The 19160-nt window shown below is 45.8% G+C and overlaps 1 protein-coding gene across 1 annotated transcript in view; it reads left to right on the top strand.

Annotated features, from left to right (window-relative positions):
* Window positions 1–18782, top strand: part of LOC114601852 (homeobox protein SIX4) — a 33354-nt gene extending 14572 nt beyond the window's left edge. Inside the window, exons 2-3 of the mRNA XM_028739469.2 lie at window positions 2971–3680; window positions 8994–18782. Coding sequence (XP_028595302.2) covers window positions 2971–3680; window positions 8994–9781 — 1498 coding nt within the window. The 3' untranslated portion in view covers window positions 9782–18782. The remainder of the gene's footprint in view (window positions 1–2970; window positions 3681–8993) is intronic.
* Window positions 18783–19160: the final 378 nt, after the last annotated feature.

Below are 19160 nucleotides of genomic sequence, written 5' to 3'. Positions count from 1 at the left end.
TTCTGGGTCATGGGGCCAGTATGACTAAGCCGCTTCTGGTGAACCAGAGCAGCGCACAGAAACGGCGTTTACCTTCCCGCCACAGCGGTACCTATTTATCTATTTGCACTTGGATGTGCTTTCGAACTGCTAGGTGGGCAGGAGCAGGGACCGAGCAACGGGAGCTCACCCTGTCGTGGGGATTCGAACCGCTGACCTTCTGATCGGCAAGTCCTAGGCTCTGTGGTTTAACCCACAGTGCCACCCGCATTCCTGTAAATACGGTTGTTGTTGTTTAGTCGTTTAGTCGTGTCCGACTCTTCGTGACCCCATGGACCAGAGCACGCCAGGCACTCCTGTCTTCCACCGCCTCCCGCAGTTTGGTCAGGCTCATGTTTGTAGCTTCGAGAACACTATCCAACCATCTCATCCTCTGTCGTCCCCTTCTCCTTGTGCCCTCCATCTTTCCCAACATCAGGGTCTTTTCCAGGGAGTCTTCTCTTCTCATGAGGTGGCCAAAGTATTGGAGCCTCAACTTCACGATCTGTCCTTCCAGTGAGCACTCAGGTCTGATTTCCTTAAGAATGGATGCGTTTGATCTTCTTGCAGTCCATGGGACTCTCAAGAGTCTCCTCCAGCACCATAATTCAAAAGCATCAAATTCTTCGGCGATCAGCCTTTATGGTCCAGCTCTCACTTCCATGCATCACTACTGGGAAAACCATGGCTTTAACTATACAGACCTTTGTTGGTAAGGTGATGTCTCTGCTTTTTAAGATGTTGTCTAGATTTGCCATCGCCTTTCTCCCAAGGAGCAGGCGTCTTTTAATTTCGTGACTGCTGTCACCATCTGCAGTGATCATGGAGCCCAAAAAAATGAAATCTCTCACTGCCTCCATTTCTTCCCCTTCTATTTGCCAGGAGGTGATGGGACCAGTGGCCATGATCTTCGTTTTTTTGATGTTGAGCTTCAGACCATATTTTGCGCTCTCCTCTTTCACCCTCATTAAAAGGTTCTTTAATTCCTCCTCACTTTCTGCCATCAAGGTTGTGTCATCTGCATATCTGAGGTTGTTGATATTTCTTCCAGCGATCTTAATTCCGGCTTGGGATTCATCCAGCCCAGCCTTTCGCATGATGAATTCTGCATATAAGTTAAATAAGCAGGGGGACAATATACAGCCTTGTCGTACTCCTTTCCCAATTTTGAACCAATCAGTTGTTCCATATCCAGTTCTAACTGTAGCTTCTTGTCCCACATAGAGATTTCTCAGGAGACAGATGAGGTGATCAGGCACTCCCATTTCTTTAAGAACTTGCCATAGTTTGCTGTGGTCGACACAGTCAAAGGCTTTTGCATAGTCAATGAAGCAGAAGTAGATGTCTTTCTGGAACTCTCTAGCTTTCTCCATAATCCAGCGCATGTTTGCAATTTGGTCTCTGGTTCCTCTGCCAGAAATACGGTAGTTTTGTATAAGTTTTTGCAACTGGGGTTCTAAGGAAAGGTCGAAAAATTAATCCTGATAACATTTAGGCTGGATGTGTGTGCTCCTCTGTGTATGGGGTTGCCTAATGCCACACTCGATAGCAGACAAGATGCCAAGAACACATTGTTCCCCCTGGCATTTCTCCAAATGGCTGCAAATAGCTGGGCGTCCCCCCCATTTGTGCCTCTCTTGAGGACACTTTAGCAGGAGGCAGAGAGGCTGGCCTGAGGCTATATCTTTCCTTTTGGTTCCTTTTGCAATAAACATGTTGGACTGCCCTGGAAATAGGAGCCGGAGAGGACATTTGCCTCTTCTCTATGCTTGAGGAAATGGAAATACAGTGGTACCTCGGGTTAAGAACTTAATGCGTTCCGGAGGTCCGTTCTTAACCTGAAACTGTTCTTAACCTGAAGCACCACTTTAGCTAATGGGGCCTCCCGCTGCCGCTGCGCCGCTGGAGCACAATTTCTGTTCTCATCCTGAAGCAAAGTTCTTAACCCGAGGTACTATTTCTGGGTTAGCGGAGTCTGTAACCTGAGGTACCACTGTATCTGGATTTGAAGGGGTTTTTTTAAAATTGGTTTATAGAAGATAGAATGGTTGGATGAGTGAATACTCTATTTAGCTGCAGGACAGAGAACCGAAAGTCTTTTTTTTCTTTATAATTTTCTTTCTTTTTCCTTTTCTTCTTCTTTCTGCTTCTGTTCTTTTTTTAGATTAAGTATCTGTATTATTTCCATGTATTATAGAAAGAGGCTTAGTAGTGGGTGTGAATTTCTGTATATGCTTGAATAAGTATCAATAATAATTTTGTTGTTGTTGTTATCAGCAACAACAAGATGGCCCATTGGCCTGACCCAGCAGAGTTCTTATCCTGGGCTGTACCATTTCAGGTGATAGGAGAGAGAGCTGTGTGTCTGCTGTCCTTTAAACTCAAGACAAAAAGCAGTTTTCTCTATATGGAAAATGGGTGTCTTCAGGGAGGATAGCCTCAAAATCTTTCCCATTACGTGATAGTTTTCTGTGTGCAGGAGACTCTCCCTGCCCCCAGAACAAGGCTTTGTTCAAATCAAATTGGAGGCCTCGGTCCAGTATACCTGAAGGAGCGTCTCCACCTCCATCGTTCTGCCCGGACACTGAGGTCCAGCACCGAGGGCCTTCTGGCAGTTCCCTCGTTGCGAGAAGCCAAGTTACAGGGAACCAGGCAGAGGGCCTTCTCGGTAGTGGCACCCGCCCTGTGGAACGCCCTCCCACCAGATTTCAAAGAGAAAAATAACTACCAAACTTTTAGAAGACATCTGCAGGCACCCCTGTTTAGGGAAGCTTTTAATGTTTAATAGGTTATTGTATTTTAGTGTTTTGTTGGAAGCCGCCCAGAGTGGCTGGGGAAACCCAGCCAGATGGGTGGGGTATAAATAAATTATTATTATTATTATTATTATTATTATTATTATTATTATTATTATTATTATTATTTCACTCTTCTTTCTCTCTTGCCTTGCAGCGAGTCGGATGGCAACCCCAGCACGGAAGATGAGTCCAGCAAGGGGCAAGAGGACTTGTCTCCCCACCAGCTTGCCAGCGCCTCTGACGGAAGTGCCACCTTGAGCCTTCCTGGCCACATGGAGCCTGTCTACATGCAGCAGCTTGGAAACTCCAAAATATCTCTCAGCTCCCCGGGGGTTTTGTTGAACGGGAACTTGGTGCCCGCCAACCCGTCCCCCGTCTTCCTTAACGGCACCTCTTTCATCCAGGGGCCCAACGGAGTCCTTCTCAACGGGCTCAACGTGGGCGCCGCCTCGCAAGCGGTGCCCTTGAATCCGCCCAAATCGTCTCCGAGCTCTTTGAGCAATGGCATGCCCTTGGCCGACATGCTGGCCTCTTCGTCGGAAGACGTGAAGGACTTCAAAATCCTCCAGACCTCCATGTCCAACTCGGCGGCCCCGTCGACGACGACGACGACAGCGTACAGCCCCAGTTCTGCCTCTTTCTCAGGTCTGATACCAAGCCTTGAGGTGAAGAGGGAAGAAAGCGAAGAAGCCATCGCCTCGCAGGACGGCAGCTCCATTGTTACCTTCACAGGCCCTGTCCAAATAAACCAATATGGCGTCGTCCAGATTCCCAATTCGGCAACAAACGGAGGCCAGCTCCTCAACGGAGGCATCAGTTTTTCGCCGGTCCAGCTCCCTCCTGTATCAACAGCAACTTCCCAAGGTAGGTTTTTCTCTTTCTTCAATTTGCTTCGGGGTTCGGAACGCTGAGCCTCTTGGATATTTTCGTAGCCGTGCTTTGTACGTCAGATTTCACCCGCCTGCTCCACTCCAGGACCGCAACTCCCATCAGCCCCTGCCGTGATGTCTATGGCTGTGCTTGCTGAGGCTGATGGGAGTTGTAGGCCAAAACATCAGGTGGGTGAAAGCTCCTGTATGGAATGCGTAAGCGCATCCCTTCTGTACACAGAAGGAATTTTTCTGCAAAGAGAAGGTCATTTGATCAGGTCATTTGAGCGTCTCCACCTCCATCATTCTGCCTGGACACTGAGGTCCAGTACTGAGGGCCTTCTGGCGGTTCCCTCGCTGCAAGAAGCCAAGTTACAGGGAACCAGGCAGAGGGCCTTCTCGGTAGTGGCACCCGCCCTGTGGAATGCCCTCCCACCAGATGTCAAAGAGAACAACAACTACCAGACTTTTAGAAGACATCTGAAGGCAGCCCTGTTTAGATGTATAATTGGATTTTAATATTTTGTTGGAAGCTGCCCAGACTGGCTGGGGAAACCCAGCCAGATGGGACGGATATAAAATAATAACAATAACAATAACAATAATAATAATAATAATAATAATAATAAATTAATATAAATTGTGGCAGATTTTGACAGTCCTCCCTGGGCCACCTCGCATGCTGTCCCTGAGGGGTGGTAGTGGTCTCTCTACAGCCTCCTTCCCCAAAAATGGCTCCTGGAGGTTGAGTCTTCTGGAGCAGAATGGCTCCTGGTGGTGAAACGGAAGGCTGAAACAGAGAGGGGGCGTTAAAAGAAAATTGAAGAACCCCCCCCTCCTCATGTGTGGCTTATTCTCATTGATCTAAGCCTAGGATTCTGGCTGCTATACATTGAGGATCCCTCCCCCCCCCTCAAGTGTCACATGCATCCAATAAATAAATGAACTGCACACCATCTAAATCAGACCTGAATAGTGATGTCTATAGGGTACCTTTGGTTGAAATTTAAAGCACTTAAACAATGTTGAATCAGAGGGAAGCAACCATTTTCTCCCACAGTTTTCTAAAACACGCATCTCTTCAAATATGTCTCTTGAAATAGCGAAGCAAGCTTAGTTTCGTGTGTGTTTTTATTTTCTTTTTTTTAAAAGTTATCCTTTTCTGTAAAAGTGGCTAGCATACATGAAAAGGAGTGGAAAGGAAGTTTCTATGTTGGGGAGCCAACACTGAGAAGGCACTCTCACAGATTCCCTACCTGCATTGCATCTGAAGGGAGAGGGCATGTGTAGAAGGTTCTCTGGGGAATAACAACAACAACAACAAGAATAATAACAATAATTTTATTATTTGCACCACACCCATCTGACTCATGGCTCATGAAGGAGGAGATGGCCATTAAGATAGCCTGGTCCCAAACCATTTAGGACAGAGGTGGCTAAGCTGTGACCATCCAGAAGCTGGACTACAACTCCCATCATCCCTGACCATTGGTCCTGTGAACTGGAGCTGGTGGAAGTTGTAGTCCAAAGCACCTGGAGGGCTACAGGTTAGCAACCCTTAATATAGAAGTCAAAGGCTTTAGAAGTCAAAACCAGCTTGTTGAATTTGGCTCAGAAATGGATTGGGAGCCAGCATAGCTGTTTTCAAACTAGTTAGATGTGTCCCTTATTCCCAGGCCCTGTTAGTAACCTAGCTTACCACAGTTTCCAAACTCTATTTTTTTCCTTTGGTCATTTTTGCATTTATAAAAGGCAACCAAAGTAAGCAGATCTCAAATGCAAACAGTAAGGTAACCTATCTTGGTCAAGTGAGAGCTCATTTTCTGAACTTGGTATACGATCTCCCTGGACTGAATTTTAATTGCACCAAACAACTTGCTGCAAGGAGCCAAGGGCTTCACATCTCCAGTCTCCATTTTTCTTCTACCCTGGAGGAGATCCTTATAAATAGTTCTCCACTCCACCATCTGGGCTTCTCAAAATACCTCTTTGTTCTTTGCTGAGCTAGAATTTGCATTCCGGTGCCTTCTAATCTGACTGCGATTCACATTAAGTTGCTTTGCTTTTCGGTACTGATTCTCTTCTCTCTCCCCCCCCCCCATGTATTCATTTTATAACACAAATAAACAACACAAACAGAAAAACAAACAATACAAACAAATTCTTGTCTTATACCTATTTTTTCTAAACATTGTTAGGTGAGCTTCCCCAACTTCCCCCTATCTGATTTTCATTTTACCTCATCTTTAGCAGTTTACATATATCATAATTTTAAAGCATTTTTTATCACACTTTCTTTTGCCATAATAATCTTCACATTTTATCCCTTACAAGTAATACTATTTTAAAATACACTATCTTCTACTTCTAACCCTACAGCCTATATCCACTTCCAAAGCTGTTTGAAGATTTAAATATTAACATATTTTTTCAAATATTCTTTAAACTTCTTCCAATCTTCCTCCACCGTCTCTTCTCTCTGGTCCCGGAGTCTCCCAGTCAGTTTGGCAAGTTCCATATAGTCCATCATTTTCTTCTGCCATTCTTTTTTCAGTACTGGTTCTCTTCCATAACTTAAGAGGCGGATTAAAGGGCCAAGGAACTGACTTCTTCAATTGTGTTAACGTGCGAGTCATTCGTAACTTTTGGGCAATGCCGCAGTTGCTGGATAAAACTGCCTGAGAGCCATTGTGGGGTAGCGGTTAGCGGGTTGGACCAAGGACCCAGGAGATCAGGGTTCAAATCCCCACTCGGCCACAAAGCTCAATGGATGACTTTGTGCCAGTCACAGTCTCTCAACCTAACCTGCCTCACAGGGTTGATGCATAGCTGTCAACTGTCCCTTATTTGGCAGGAAACTCCCTTATCCCAGCGCCGTGTCCCGCTACTGTCCCTTATTGATGATGTCCCTTAAATTTCCCGGGTTTCAAAGGAAGCAGCTCCTCTCCCTCCCTCCCTGCCGGCCAGGGAGGAGGGAGGCTCCAACTGGGTTGCTTGGCTGCGTTGCACACCCAACGCAGAGCTTGCATGCCTTGTGCCGATCAAATCGGCCGCATTGCCTGGGGACTCGCCTTTGCTCAGCGCTTCCCAGCGGAGAGGTGACAGTGGTTTTCCTTGCTGCATCCCCTTTGCCGGGTTGCTGCGCTGTGGGAACCACTGCTTGAGGCTTTGTTTGGCTGCTGGCTGGGCTTTCTGCCTTTGGCTCGGAGGGGCTCAGAAGTTGAACATACCTGTGCTGAGTGCTTGGATCGGAATCGGATGGATACGTCATCGACGGCCCACTCACTCTTGCCGGGGAAAATATCTGTCTGGAGCGGGGGGCACATGGTGGGGGAAAAGGAAAGGCGATCCCTTATTTTTAAGGCTGCTGGTCCCTTATTTTCAAATAAGCCCCTGGCTGGGGCTGATCTGAGTTGCAGTCAAAAACATCTTCGATGGCACCAGGTTCGTGAAGGCAGTGGCCAAAGAGTGATTAGCAGTGCATCATCATTCTGAAGCTCCTTTTCTCCTAATTCAGATCTTTATAGATCTAATCCAGGCGCCTGGAGCCAAGCGTTCGGATGTGTCATATCCTGGTCTTGGCAAGACAGCAAGAATAGCACTCAGATGAGCAACTTGCTCTGACAACGCCTGAGAATGAACAGAAGGCTTAAAGTTGGGGTGGCTAACCTGAGGCCCTGCAGATCTTTCTGGACCACAATTCCCACCACCTCTGGCCAGTGGCTGGTGGGAACTGTACTGCAGCAGCATCTTTTTGGCCATGGATTAGCCATCCTTGGCTTAAAGGGGCAGGCCTTTCTTTGGCTTGGAGCTTAGAGCTCCTCTGTTAAATTCCTCTGGGTGCATTTCCTGCCTTGCTTGAAAGACCTACACTGGCTCCCAGTATGTTTCCGAGCACAATTCAAAGTGTTGGTGCTGACCTTTAAAGCCCTAAACGGCCTTGGCCCAGTATACCTGAAGGAGCGTCTCCACCCCCGTCATTCTGCCTGGATGCTGAGGTTCTTCCCAGACACTGAGGTCCATTGCCGAGGGCCTTCTGGCCGTTCCCTCACTGCGAGAAGCAAAGCTACAGGGAACCAGGCAGAGGGCCTTCTCAGTAGTGGCGCCCTCCCTGTGGAATGCCCTCCCATCAGATGTCAAAGAGATAAACAACTAGCTGACATTTAGAAGACATCTGAAGGCAGCCCATGTTCAGGGAAGTTTTTAATTTGTGAAAGCCCAGGAGACACAGAAACACATTATTATTATTATTACTATTATTGTTAACATTTTCATTAACATTTTATCAAAAATTTGTACAACGCCCTTCATCTGTAAATCTCAGGGCAGTTCACAACATAAAATCACAATACAGTGGTGCCCCCCAAGACGGATGCCTCGCAAGACGAAAAACTCGCTAGACGAAAGGGTTTTCCGTTTTTTGAGTCGTTCCGCGAGATGAATTTTCCTATGGGCTTGCTTCGCAAGACGAAATGTCTTGCGAGTTCTTGTGAGTTTGTTTCCTTTTTCTTAAAGCCGCTAAGCCGTTAATAGCCGCTAAGCCGCTAATAGCCGTGCTTCGCAAGACGAAAAAACCGCAAGACGAAGAGACTCGCGGAACGGATTAATTTCGTCTTGCGAGGCACCACTGTATAAAAAACCCCAAAAAAATAATAAAAAGGAGAACAAAAACAAACCAATAATCCCTTCCCGCAACACATTTAAAAGGGCATTGGCAGTCAAATCAGCCTGGGAGAAGAGGAACGTTTTCGCTTGGTGCCTAAAGATATGTAAAGACGGGGAACCCTGCGGAAAAGTCCCCTTTTTGTGTTGCCACCCTCTGGACATCTTGAGGAGGGCATCAAAGAATGATCTCAGGGTCCAGGTAGATTCGTATGGAGGGAGGCGGTCCTGAAACATTTTATGATTATGATTATGATTATTACTATTTAATTACAGTGGTACCTTGGGTTAAGAACTTAATTTGTTCCGGAGGTCTGTTCTTAACCTGAAACTGTTCTTAACCTGAAGCACCACTTTAGCTAATGGGGCCTCCCACAGCCGCCGCACGATTTCTGTTCTCATCCTGAAGCAAATTTCTTAACCCGAGGTACTGTTTCTGGGTTAGTGGAGTCTGTAACCTGAAGCGTCTGTAACCTAAAGCGTCTGTCACCTGAGGTACCACTGCAATGTGTCTTTTAGGAAAGCCGCAGGAGACTCAGAAGCACATGGGCTGTGGGACCTTGACTTTGCAATCTTTATTCTGCACTGATGCACAACTTTAAGACTATTCCTGTTTGTTTGTTTTTTCCTTCCTCTCGCACCGCAGGCAACTTGCCGCTAAATCAAAGCACCCCGAGCAGCGGCACGTTTACAAGCGACTCCGCCGCGGCACAGCAAGGGAAAGTGTTTTTCAGCAACCTTCCTCCCAGCGCGGTGGTGTACACGCTCCCCAACTCGAGCCACGCAATTGGGCCAGTCAAGCAGGAAGGGCTGGAGGCCAGCCTGGTATTTTCTCAAGTAATGTCCCTGGGCCAGAACCCGCAACTCCACGCAACCCTGCCTTCGGACAGCCTCTCCGGCGGGGGGCCTTCCTCGCTCGTCAACGTCACCCTGTCTCATAACTTTTCCCTGGGACCGCCCACTCTGATAAACTCCGAAGAACTCGGCTCGCCCGTGTCCGAGAGCCCGCCTCTGTCGGCTCCCGCCACAAGCGGGGCGACCGTGGTTTCCATCACCAACTCAAACTATGCAACGCTCCAGAACTGCTCCCTCCTCTCCGGCCACGACCTGATGTCCATTTCGGCAACGCAGCCAGTGCTGGGGGGCATCGGCCCGGACATTGGCGGCCACGTCGGACCCCACCCGTCGGCACAAGTGCACCCCCATTTCGCCCGGGAGCAGCGGTTGGTGCTGCAGCCGGTCACCAGCCTAAAGGAAAACTTCTTGTCCGAGACAGAGAGCAAATCCGCTAGCGGCTTGATGATGCTGGATTCGAAAACCAAATACGTAATGAGCAATATGGTCGACGCAATCTGCGAGGAGCTGGAGACAGACAAAAAGCAGCTGGCCAAGCTCCAGACAGTGCAAATGGACGAAGATATGCAAGACTTGTAAATTAATAATAATAATTAATTTTTTTGGTTCATATTTCCATAGAGAAGTCTCTTCCTCACGAGGCCCTAGGACGCACAGAGTGTTGTTGTTGTTTGTTTTTTCTCACCTAGTCAAGATATGCATACAGAATAACAAAAAAAAGAGAGCACATTTTGAGGGGTCTGCTACAACGAAGTGGAAATCTCCGTTAGGAATATGAGATTGCCATGCGTTTTTTGCATGAACTCTGACCTTTGTTAAACTTGGTAATGGGGCTGGGCAGGGGGGGGAGGTACAACATAGCAGTCAGATACGGGATGGTTTGGCTTACTAATATAATCCAAATAGTTTTATTAGACATGCAACACTTCCATGTATTTTCAGGAAGTATATCCTCCAAATACTAGATAGGAACGAGAATTACCTTTTTGAAAAGTCTGGGTTTGGGAAGCCAGTGTCTCACATTTTGTTCCGGATACTTCTGGGCATTGACGAAGGTGGTGTTTGTTTTTAAGGAAGATTCTAGATGATACCTCATGAGCTGCTGTTACCTCCTTGGCGGAGAAGGCGCAATGGCAAACAACTTTTTTTCTTTTCCTTTCCCTCTTTTCCTTTTTGCATCAGAGTCCTTTTTGCAACCAAAGGTTCTGTGCCCTCAACCTTTGTGGTTCCTGAAACGTTATGTGACTTTTTCTTTTTCTTTCCTTCTCTGTAAGGCTCCCGTCCGCACTATATGTGTATTGAAAGCACTCTTACACCACTTTTAAACAGCCATCGCTTCCCCACAAGAATGCTGGATACTGTGGGGGTTTATTTTTAAAAAGTTGCTGCGTAAAGCTGTGATTCCCAGCATAATCAACCCCTCTCCCTAGGAACTCTGAGCAACTTCAACAAACCGCAGTTCCCAGGTATGCTGCTGCTTTAAATGTATAGAGTGCAGATTGCGCCTTAGGTAGGATTAACCAACATGGTGCCTTCCAAATTCTGCTAAACTACAGCTCCCATCATCCCAGATCATTGGCCATGCTGGGTGGGAATGATGGGAGTTGGAGTCTTAAAACACACACACACACACACACACACACACACACACACACACGGGGCACCATATTGACAACTCCTGCTCTTAAGAGTTTGGAATCAGTGCTGTGGAAGAAAAAGTCCGTTTTGCAACTTGAAATCATGCAACGTAGAATCCTCCGCCCCACTATTTATGTAAATATTGTTTTAATTGCTCCAAAAGGGACTCCTCTTTTTATTAGTATGTTGGGTTGTATTTATAGCTGCTGGTGTCCCATTTATCATTTTTAGACATGTTTAGAACAGTTTTTACAACTGCTTAATTTATTTTTGATATTTTTGAACAGGATGTCACTTCTGACCATTTTAAAAACCTTCCCCGCCCCCTCTTGCTAGGGCTTGCATCAATTGGTGGCGTTGTTGTTTAAAAAAAATGTTTTTCAGACTGATTTAGGCAAAAGGTTAAACTTTCTGATGTTGGAATATAAACGAATGCAATTCGGAGAGTCTGGGACATTTCCCTCCTGGCACCGCTTCTGCCCTGTGAATTTGTGTTTTCTTCTTTAAAGTAATATTACAAGGTTCATGTATTTTTCTAAAGAAGAAGAATCCCGCGTGCCTTTTTGCCTAGTGGCCTTACATCTTTGTGACAACAAGCACAGCTAATGTACACAATGTGAACTCTGTTCTGCAGCAATCTAACCTGATTTATCTTATTTATCTGTGCAGTCCCCTTGAAACTAGTGCCGACGCTCTGATAAATATGGAAATTGTGATTGGTTACTTGGGGTGAAATTGCCCCCTTGGCGCACAAAGAGAACAGATTAAACCATTTGAAACTGGATAACTCTACCCCAACCACCCCATACTGCCCATTCTTCTTACTTTACTTTTTGGAGTTGCAGTGATTTTGGCAAAAGGGGATTTTTGAATATAAACCTTGATGTCTGCTTCCCAGTTTTAATTCGGGGGGGGGGGATCCCTAGGTCTGTGAAAGAAGGATTCCACTTGATTGAACTCAGCTGGTAATCTCCTCTTTGGCCCACATTATCCTGGATCTATCTTTGATCTAGAATAAGCAGCCCCTTAACGTTATTCAGAAATAGATTTGCTGTAGTGCCATTTGCAACATATACAGGGAGGCTTGGAATCTCAGCCTGGCCAAATATTTGATCCCATTTGCTTTCTGTCTGCGTGCAATAAAGTCAACAACAAGCACGTCTTTAATAACTCGGAAGATGACGGCAAAGGATTTGTTTGCACATTTTACTTTTTTGAAACAATAAACTTGAAGGGCATTTCCGCATGCGATGCTTAAACCTTCCTTGCTTTAAATTGCTCTCAGCTTCCTCTTCCGCCGTGGTCCCAACCTGCATTAACTGCATCCATCGCTTGTGACATGAACTGCAAGGGAGGTGCTCAGAAGTCCCTTGTAGAGCGAGTCTGTGAGAGTGATAAGGGGGAGAAATCTAACTGCAGTCCTATGGCTCTCGTCCCTCCCCTTCTGTTGCAGAGCTAGGCAATGCTAGCAGAGGGGCTCTTTGTTTTTATCTCACGAGCAGGTCTCCAGAAAACCATTATATGGCCTTTATTTGTAGTAGACAAACAACTTGACCTGATCTGTAATTGGCCTAGTATCGGCTTGTTTACTGGGCAAATGGTAGTATGAGCAAACAGAACCTGGTCAGGAGAGCTTTTGTGAAACCATAATTGCTGTGGGGAGTTGGAGAAAGTGTTTATGGTTCCCCGCCATCCTTAGGTCAGCTGGAACTGGTGCAGATTCCCCTCCTTTACCTGTGGGATTCCTGGACTTGGTGAATGCAGCCAGTGGAAGGCAAGCAGGGCACTAGCCCAGTAAGCTCAGTCTACCTAATTTGTCCCACTTACAACCCGTTAGTGTCTAATACAGGGCTTCCCAGACTTGGATCCCCAGCTGTTATTGGACTACAATTCCCATCATCGCTAGCTAGCAGGACCAGTGGTCAGGGATGATAGGAACTGTAGTCCAAAAACAGCTACTGCATGTGCAGAGGAGGGCAACCAAGGTGATCAGGGGCCTGGAAACCAAGCCTTATGAGGAATGGTCGAAGGAGCTGGGAAAAGAGGAGGCTGAGAGGAGACAGGATAGCCATCTTCAGATATCTTGAGGGTTGCCATGGGAAGGATGGAGCAGGCTTGTTTTCTCCTGCTCTGAAGGGTAGGACTCGAACCCATGGCTTCAATTTACAAGAAAGGAGATTCCGACTGAGCATCAGGAAGAACTTTCTGATGGTAAGAGCTGTTTGACCGTGGAACAGACTCCCACGAGAGGTTGTGGACTCTCCTTTCTTGGAGGTTTTTAAGCAGTGGGTGGATGGCCATCTGTCATGGATGCTTTAGTTGAGATTCCTGCCTCTCAGGAAGTACGACGATAACCCTGGGGGTCCCTTCCAACTCTACAGTTCTATGATTCTATGGAATTTGTGCTTTACCAGAATGCTTTTTTAACTTATTTATTTCCGACAGACAGGAGCTTTGAAAATGAATACTTTCCAAAACATACTATATGGCAAGAACCTTTTCAGCTGTCTTATCTAGCCGTTAATTAATGGTGTTGAGTGTGATCTGTTTGATTGCTCGCCACCGCTGCCGCCTTTAGTTTTAAAGAATCCAAAGTTTGTCTTACATGTTTTAGTGTGTCTTTCTCTGCGGCCGCCTTGGTCCCAGTCTGAGCGCATGCTCCTGAGGTTTAAGAATGCCAGAATTCATGTGCTTCTCTCACTGTGGCTAAACAGAACCTCCTTTGATAATTATCTCATTCAGGTTTTGTTTTGTTTTTAAGGGAAATTAAGTATCCTAGGCTACAAAAAAGGCAATTTCTGGCTCAGTTTGACCCTGGAGTGGCCTGTTATAGGATTTCATAGAATTGTAGAGTTGAAAGTGTGGCTACGATTCGAAGATGCAGCTGGTGGGCTGGATCTGAAGAGACACAAAATGTAATAAATTGAGCCAGTGGAAGATCTTGCACCACAATGAATTGCAGGGGGTTGGACTAGATGACCCTCAGGAGACCCTTCCAACTCTTACTGTGATATGAAACTTGAGATCTTGCGCAAGGTCTCGTGCTAACCGTTGGATTTTGGCTCTCTTTTTCGCACACAGGGATCTTGCACTAAGCCAGAAAACAAAACGAAAAGCCCTTCTCCAGGAAGAGGCCTTCTGTTTGCCAAAGAGCTCCTCAGAATCCAGTCCGAGGTTGTCGGACCTTTGCTCAGTTGAGCCTCTTTGTGAAAAAAAATCTGTGGGCAGCAGGTTTATAGAGCAGTGCCCCCTTTTGAAAGGTCCTCCTCAGTTCACTGAGAAGACTCCTTCACACATGTAAACATGTGTCCTCTGCACTTGATTACTTAAAACGTCTGAACTGGCCTTGCTTGAAAAGGACTGGGTTCTGAATTTTGAAGATAGTTCTGTCGGTGGCATTGTACAGTGGTAAAAAGGTAAAGGTACCCCTGCCCGTACGGGCCAGTCTTGCCAGACTCTAGGGTTGTGCGCTCATCTCACTCTATAGGCCGGGAGCCAGCGCTGTCCGCAGACACTTCCGGGTCGCGTGGCCAGCGTGACAAGCTGCATCTGGCGAGCCAGCGCAGCACATGGAACGCCGTTTACCTTCCCACTAGTAAGCGGTCCCTATTTATCTACTTGCACCCGGAGGTGCTTTCGAACTGCTAGGTTGGCAGGCGCTGGGACCGAACGACGGGAGCGCACCCCGCCGCGGGGATTCGAACCGCCGACCATGCGATCGGCAAGTCCTAGGCACCCGCGTCCCTATTGTACAGTGGTACCTCGGGTTAAGTACTTCATTCGTTCCGGAGGTCCGTTCTTAACCTGAAAGTGTTCTTAACCTGAAGCACCACTTTAGCTAATGGGGCCTCCCGCTGCCACCACACGATTTCTGTTCTCATCCTGAAGCAAAGTTCTTAACCCGAGGTACTATTTCTGGGTTAGCAGAGTCTGTAACCTGTAGCATCTGTAACCTGAAGCGTATGTAACCCGAGGTACCACTGTATTACTGGCCCATTTACAAATGCAACTAAACACTGCACATTGTGGTCTGCCAGTGAATGTCTGCATTCCAAGGCACAATCCTTCCATGTCAAGCATCCCTTATTTTTGTGTATCCTCTCTTGGGCAACTCTTGGTTTTTGAGTGCATGTCAGTCATCCTTAGTAGGCACCCTCGCCCGGGTCTTTTACTTTGCCTCAGTTTTCTTTCACTTACCTTTTGTCGTTGTCGAACCCTTCTGGGGAGTTGTGCAGATCCTTCTCTTAAATCAGACAGGATCACGGTTCCAAAAGGCCAGTATTTTGTTATGCAAAGGCTTTCTTGGGGGAAGGAGTAGCGTTGAGCAAATATTCTTTGATGGCGTGCTGAAGGAAATGGTTCTTTTCATGGAAAGGCTTTGTGGTTCTGCCAGCACCTGTTGCCACTAACTCTTGATCTGACTGTTATTTTGAAGTGTTTTGCCAAGACTCCTAATTGCAGCTGTGTGCATGCAATCCCATTGTCACAGATACATGCTTGTACATACATCCTAAAAACACCTGTGCATGTAAGAGCTAGTTATATGTACCTGGCACTGCTTTCCACATCAACTGTGAAGTGTGGAGCTGCCCTGCAAATGCGGTGCTGTGTATAAATGCAACATCTCTTCCTATCCCAGAGGACTGGCTCTTTTTACTTTGCAGTGCTCGCTGCTGACAATAGCTCTGAAGTCTTCCAGGAAGCAAATAAGTGTGCGTTGTGCACTGGTGCTTTAAGCCTGTGTCCACTTAAGACAGAATAAATATCTCAGGCTGCCTCCACTCTACAGAACTACCAGTTGGTGGTGTTTGCATCGGTTTGGAGACCTACCAACAAAGGTTTCTGGGGTGCAAATTCGGTGCACCTAGAGCCAATCTGCACATGAATAACTATGTTGTGATTTTTTTTCACCTGGGCTATCACACTTGATGGTATTGTTTTGGAGAAATCTTGTACCCCATGGGGTGGGTGGGTGAACCTTAGCTTAGGGAGAAAAGCTATATTGCTAGTTTTGGCGACAGAGAGATTCCTCCTATCACTGGGAATTTTCAAAACAAAATACACAGTCATCACCGTCGTCATCATCATCATCATCATATGCTAAGCATGTTGAGTTCCATTCTCCAGGTAGTTTTAAATACGCCCAGACACTCAAACCCCCAGACACGGTCTGAAAATGGTTCTACTGGTAACCTATTGTAACGATAACCCCACTGCTAAAAGTCTGTTAGAACAATTTGCGATGCTACGTGTTTGTTTTTTCAAAAGATCTCCCGTAAAACTAAGCAGTTCACGAAACATGTGGCCTAAATAATTGTAATCTTGTGGTTTCTGCAAGCAGATAGGATCGAGGCCAAGTCACTGCACCCTTTGGGGGTGGTTTATTTGGTTTTTAAACTAGTGTTTTTCATTCATGTCTCTCTCCAGTAACACAGGCAACTGCTTTTCAATTGGGAAATGTGTATGCATGTAATTCAGAAAGGGTGTCCTTTCTGTTTCCATGCCCCCAGTACAATTATTTGTTCACAGCTGCCTTAAAACTAGGCCTTTGCTTCTCAGAAATAAATAAATCATAGCCCAGCCTACCAAGGTCTGATTCCCCCATTTTTGTGGTGGGGGAAATCACGGAATAGAGGGTGTGATGATTTGTTTTGTGAGCTTTTCATGTGGTGTTTCTCACCAGAGCACTTCACCGTACAAAATGTGAGGTGGAGAATTGCCTTGTGGTGGCATGTCAGAAAATAGCCACGTGAAACCCAAATACATCCCAGGAGTGACAAGGCCAGCAGTAAAATGGGTTATGATGACTCTTTTGGAACCGGCTATTTTCTTCTGGCGATATTTAGAAATGTGGGATAAGTCTCAAACAGAACGGAGGTGTGTGGCACAGCAGTGTGGCGGTTTCATAGAGCAGCCATTGACACTCTGTTGCCCTCCAGATATTTTGGACTGCAGTTTCCATCAGGCCAAACGAAACATCTGGAGGGTACCAGTTTAGCAAGGCCTACTATAGAGCTTGGTTCCAAGCTAAATAACTTCTCACAGGTGTTTTTAAAAAAATATTTCTATTTGGGTTTGTTCTGCAAATTGGCTTGGAACAAACAACATGTTTCCATGGAGTGTGGGGAGCCTATAATCATTAGATAATTTGCTAAGTCGAGCGGTAGGTTATGAGAAACTGGGAGGTGGGAAGAATGACAGGGGGTGTTGTAAAAATTACTATAGTATTTGTCCAGAAGTGTTGCCTAACATTTGGAATCACTTCGATGCAATTCAGCTTGAAATGAAGTCTGGTTCCTCTTGCAGACAAATAAAATTCTGGCTTTGATCATTAAAAGCTCGATTTCCAAATTTGCAAAATGTATTCGAGGAAATCCCAGTGTTTTTCATTTACGAGTGGGCTTGGGTGTGCTGCCCTAAGTCACACTCAAGCCACGTCCCAATATGTGGGAATTGTCTGCGTAGCACATTTGCCAGCAATTCAGCTGAGTGGGGCAGTCCCTGCTCACAGTTCCCCACATAAGAGAGGACCACAAAAATACAATCCTTGCATGCCGAAGGTCTGAGTGAGAAATTGCTTTACCCAGAGAACACAAAATCAGAAATTCAGAATCTCTTGGAAACGTGAGCAATATTACAAAATCCATGTATGTTGGAATACTTTGACCGTACAGCCCCGTTCCTTTTAAGTTTGAAATCTGTGAAACCGAATTCTCCGTTTGCTTAGTTAGATTTGTGGGTGAAGGGTCGTATCTCGTTGAACTCCACAAAAATTTGTTCTTCGCTGTCTTCACAGTCCCTGAATAGGTTGCGGCTGTCGGAAAGTATTACTAGTTTTTTTTTAAAAAAAAATATATACACATCTATATAATATTTATTTTCTGTATACATTTTGCTTAAATTTAAAAGGAATCCAGAAATAATCTTGGAAAGCTGGCAGCGAGGGCTATTAAAAATGATGTCTGTATGTTATCCTTTGGTCATTTTGTGTATTGGGTACCTCCTTGATAGCTTGTCACCAAATCATGGCTGTTGGTGAACTTAACTGGAACCAGGCAAGCGTATATACAGGGGAATCTTCCTTTGCTGTTGACATGGGGATGCTCGTGTGGACTGGTCCATTAGGGTAGGCTACTGTCCCACCAACCTCAGTTTGCCCTCAAGCAGTTCCCACCTGCCTCCTTCCCTCCTTAAAACCAGTCATTGAGGGTGGGGGTGGCTCTGCCTGTCTTGGCTCTACTGCCCCCTACTGATGGCCTCCCTGCTTCCTGCCCTACCAGTTCAGTGGGCGGCAGCCACCACCGAAGGCAACTGCTACCAGGAGCAAATGCAGCAAAGGTTTTAATATATGCATAAGCTCTTTTGCCGAAACTTTCCTGTATCTCTGCAAGCCGCCGTTTCTCGAAGGGTGGTTTTAACATAATGCATTTTGTAAGTTTCTTTTTTAAAATAATAATAATAATAATAATAATACTGTAGGAAAGCTAATAATACAGGGAACTTTTACATTTCTCAGCTGTAAAAGAAAAGAAAAAGCATGTGGATTTCTTAGTCTTTGGAATTTACGCTTAGGAAGTCTCTTTTCTTTCATTGCGCACAAACTGTATGCCCAGAACTGTAAATCAATATGGTTTTGATTGTGCCTTATGACAAAGGATGGAATCGTAACACGAAAGGTAGATGTTTAAAGAGGCAGAAGTGTTGTTTGCTGCACTGGGATGATGCACTGCATGTCACTAGAGAGATTGCCATGCTTTTAACCCCCCAACCAAAGAGATCGAGGGGGGAAAAATATGTGTGTATGTATGTTGTACTGTAATAGAAGCTTGTGCCTGGAAAAATTTAAGTGGTTTTTTTGTGTGTTTCGTTTTGTTTGTATTCTGAAATGTGAACTTATTTTTCTAAACACTATATACTGAATAAACTTTATATTTATACATAACTTGTGTAACGTTTGGTGAATTGGCTTTTATACCTGTAAACTGCTAAGAAGCCGCTTTCGGCTTTAAGTGGTATATGCAGAAATGAACATATAGCCCCTATCCTTCTGTTCAAGTCAAGCGTTCTAGCCCAGGCATGCCAATAGCCAGTCACCTGTTCACCTAGGGTGAGTAAAATTCACCTGTAGGCTGGTTCTCACACTGGACCACGACCACCCCCATCTATTGAAGCACCACAAATGTCTCATATAGGTATTTGAGGGCAAATGGGATAGGAACTGGGAGAGATATCCAAGCCTGTATCCTTACCTGGAGAACAGGCGAAGTCCCGGCAGACTGGAGGAGGGCAAATGTTGTCCCTATTTTCAAAAAGGGGAAAA

Source organism: Podarcis muralis, chromosome 1, assembly GCF_964188315.1.
Source record: "Podarcis muralis chromosome 1, rPodMur119.hap1.1, whole genome shotgun sequence".
Classification (NCBI taxonomy): domain Eukaryota; kingdom Metazoa; phylum Chordata; class Lepidosauria; order Squamata; family Lacertidae; genus Podarcis; species Podarcis muralis.
This window is presented reverse-complemented; position numbering and strand designations above follow the sequence as displayed.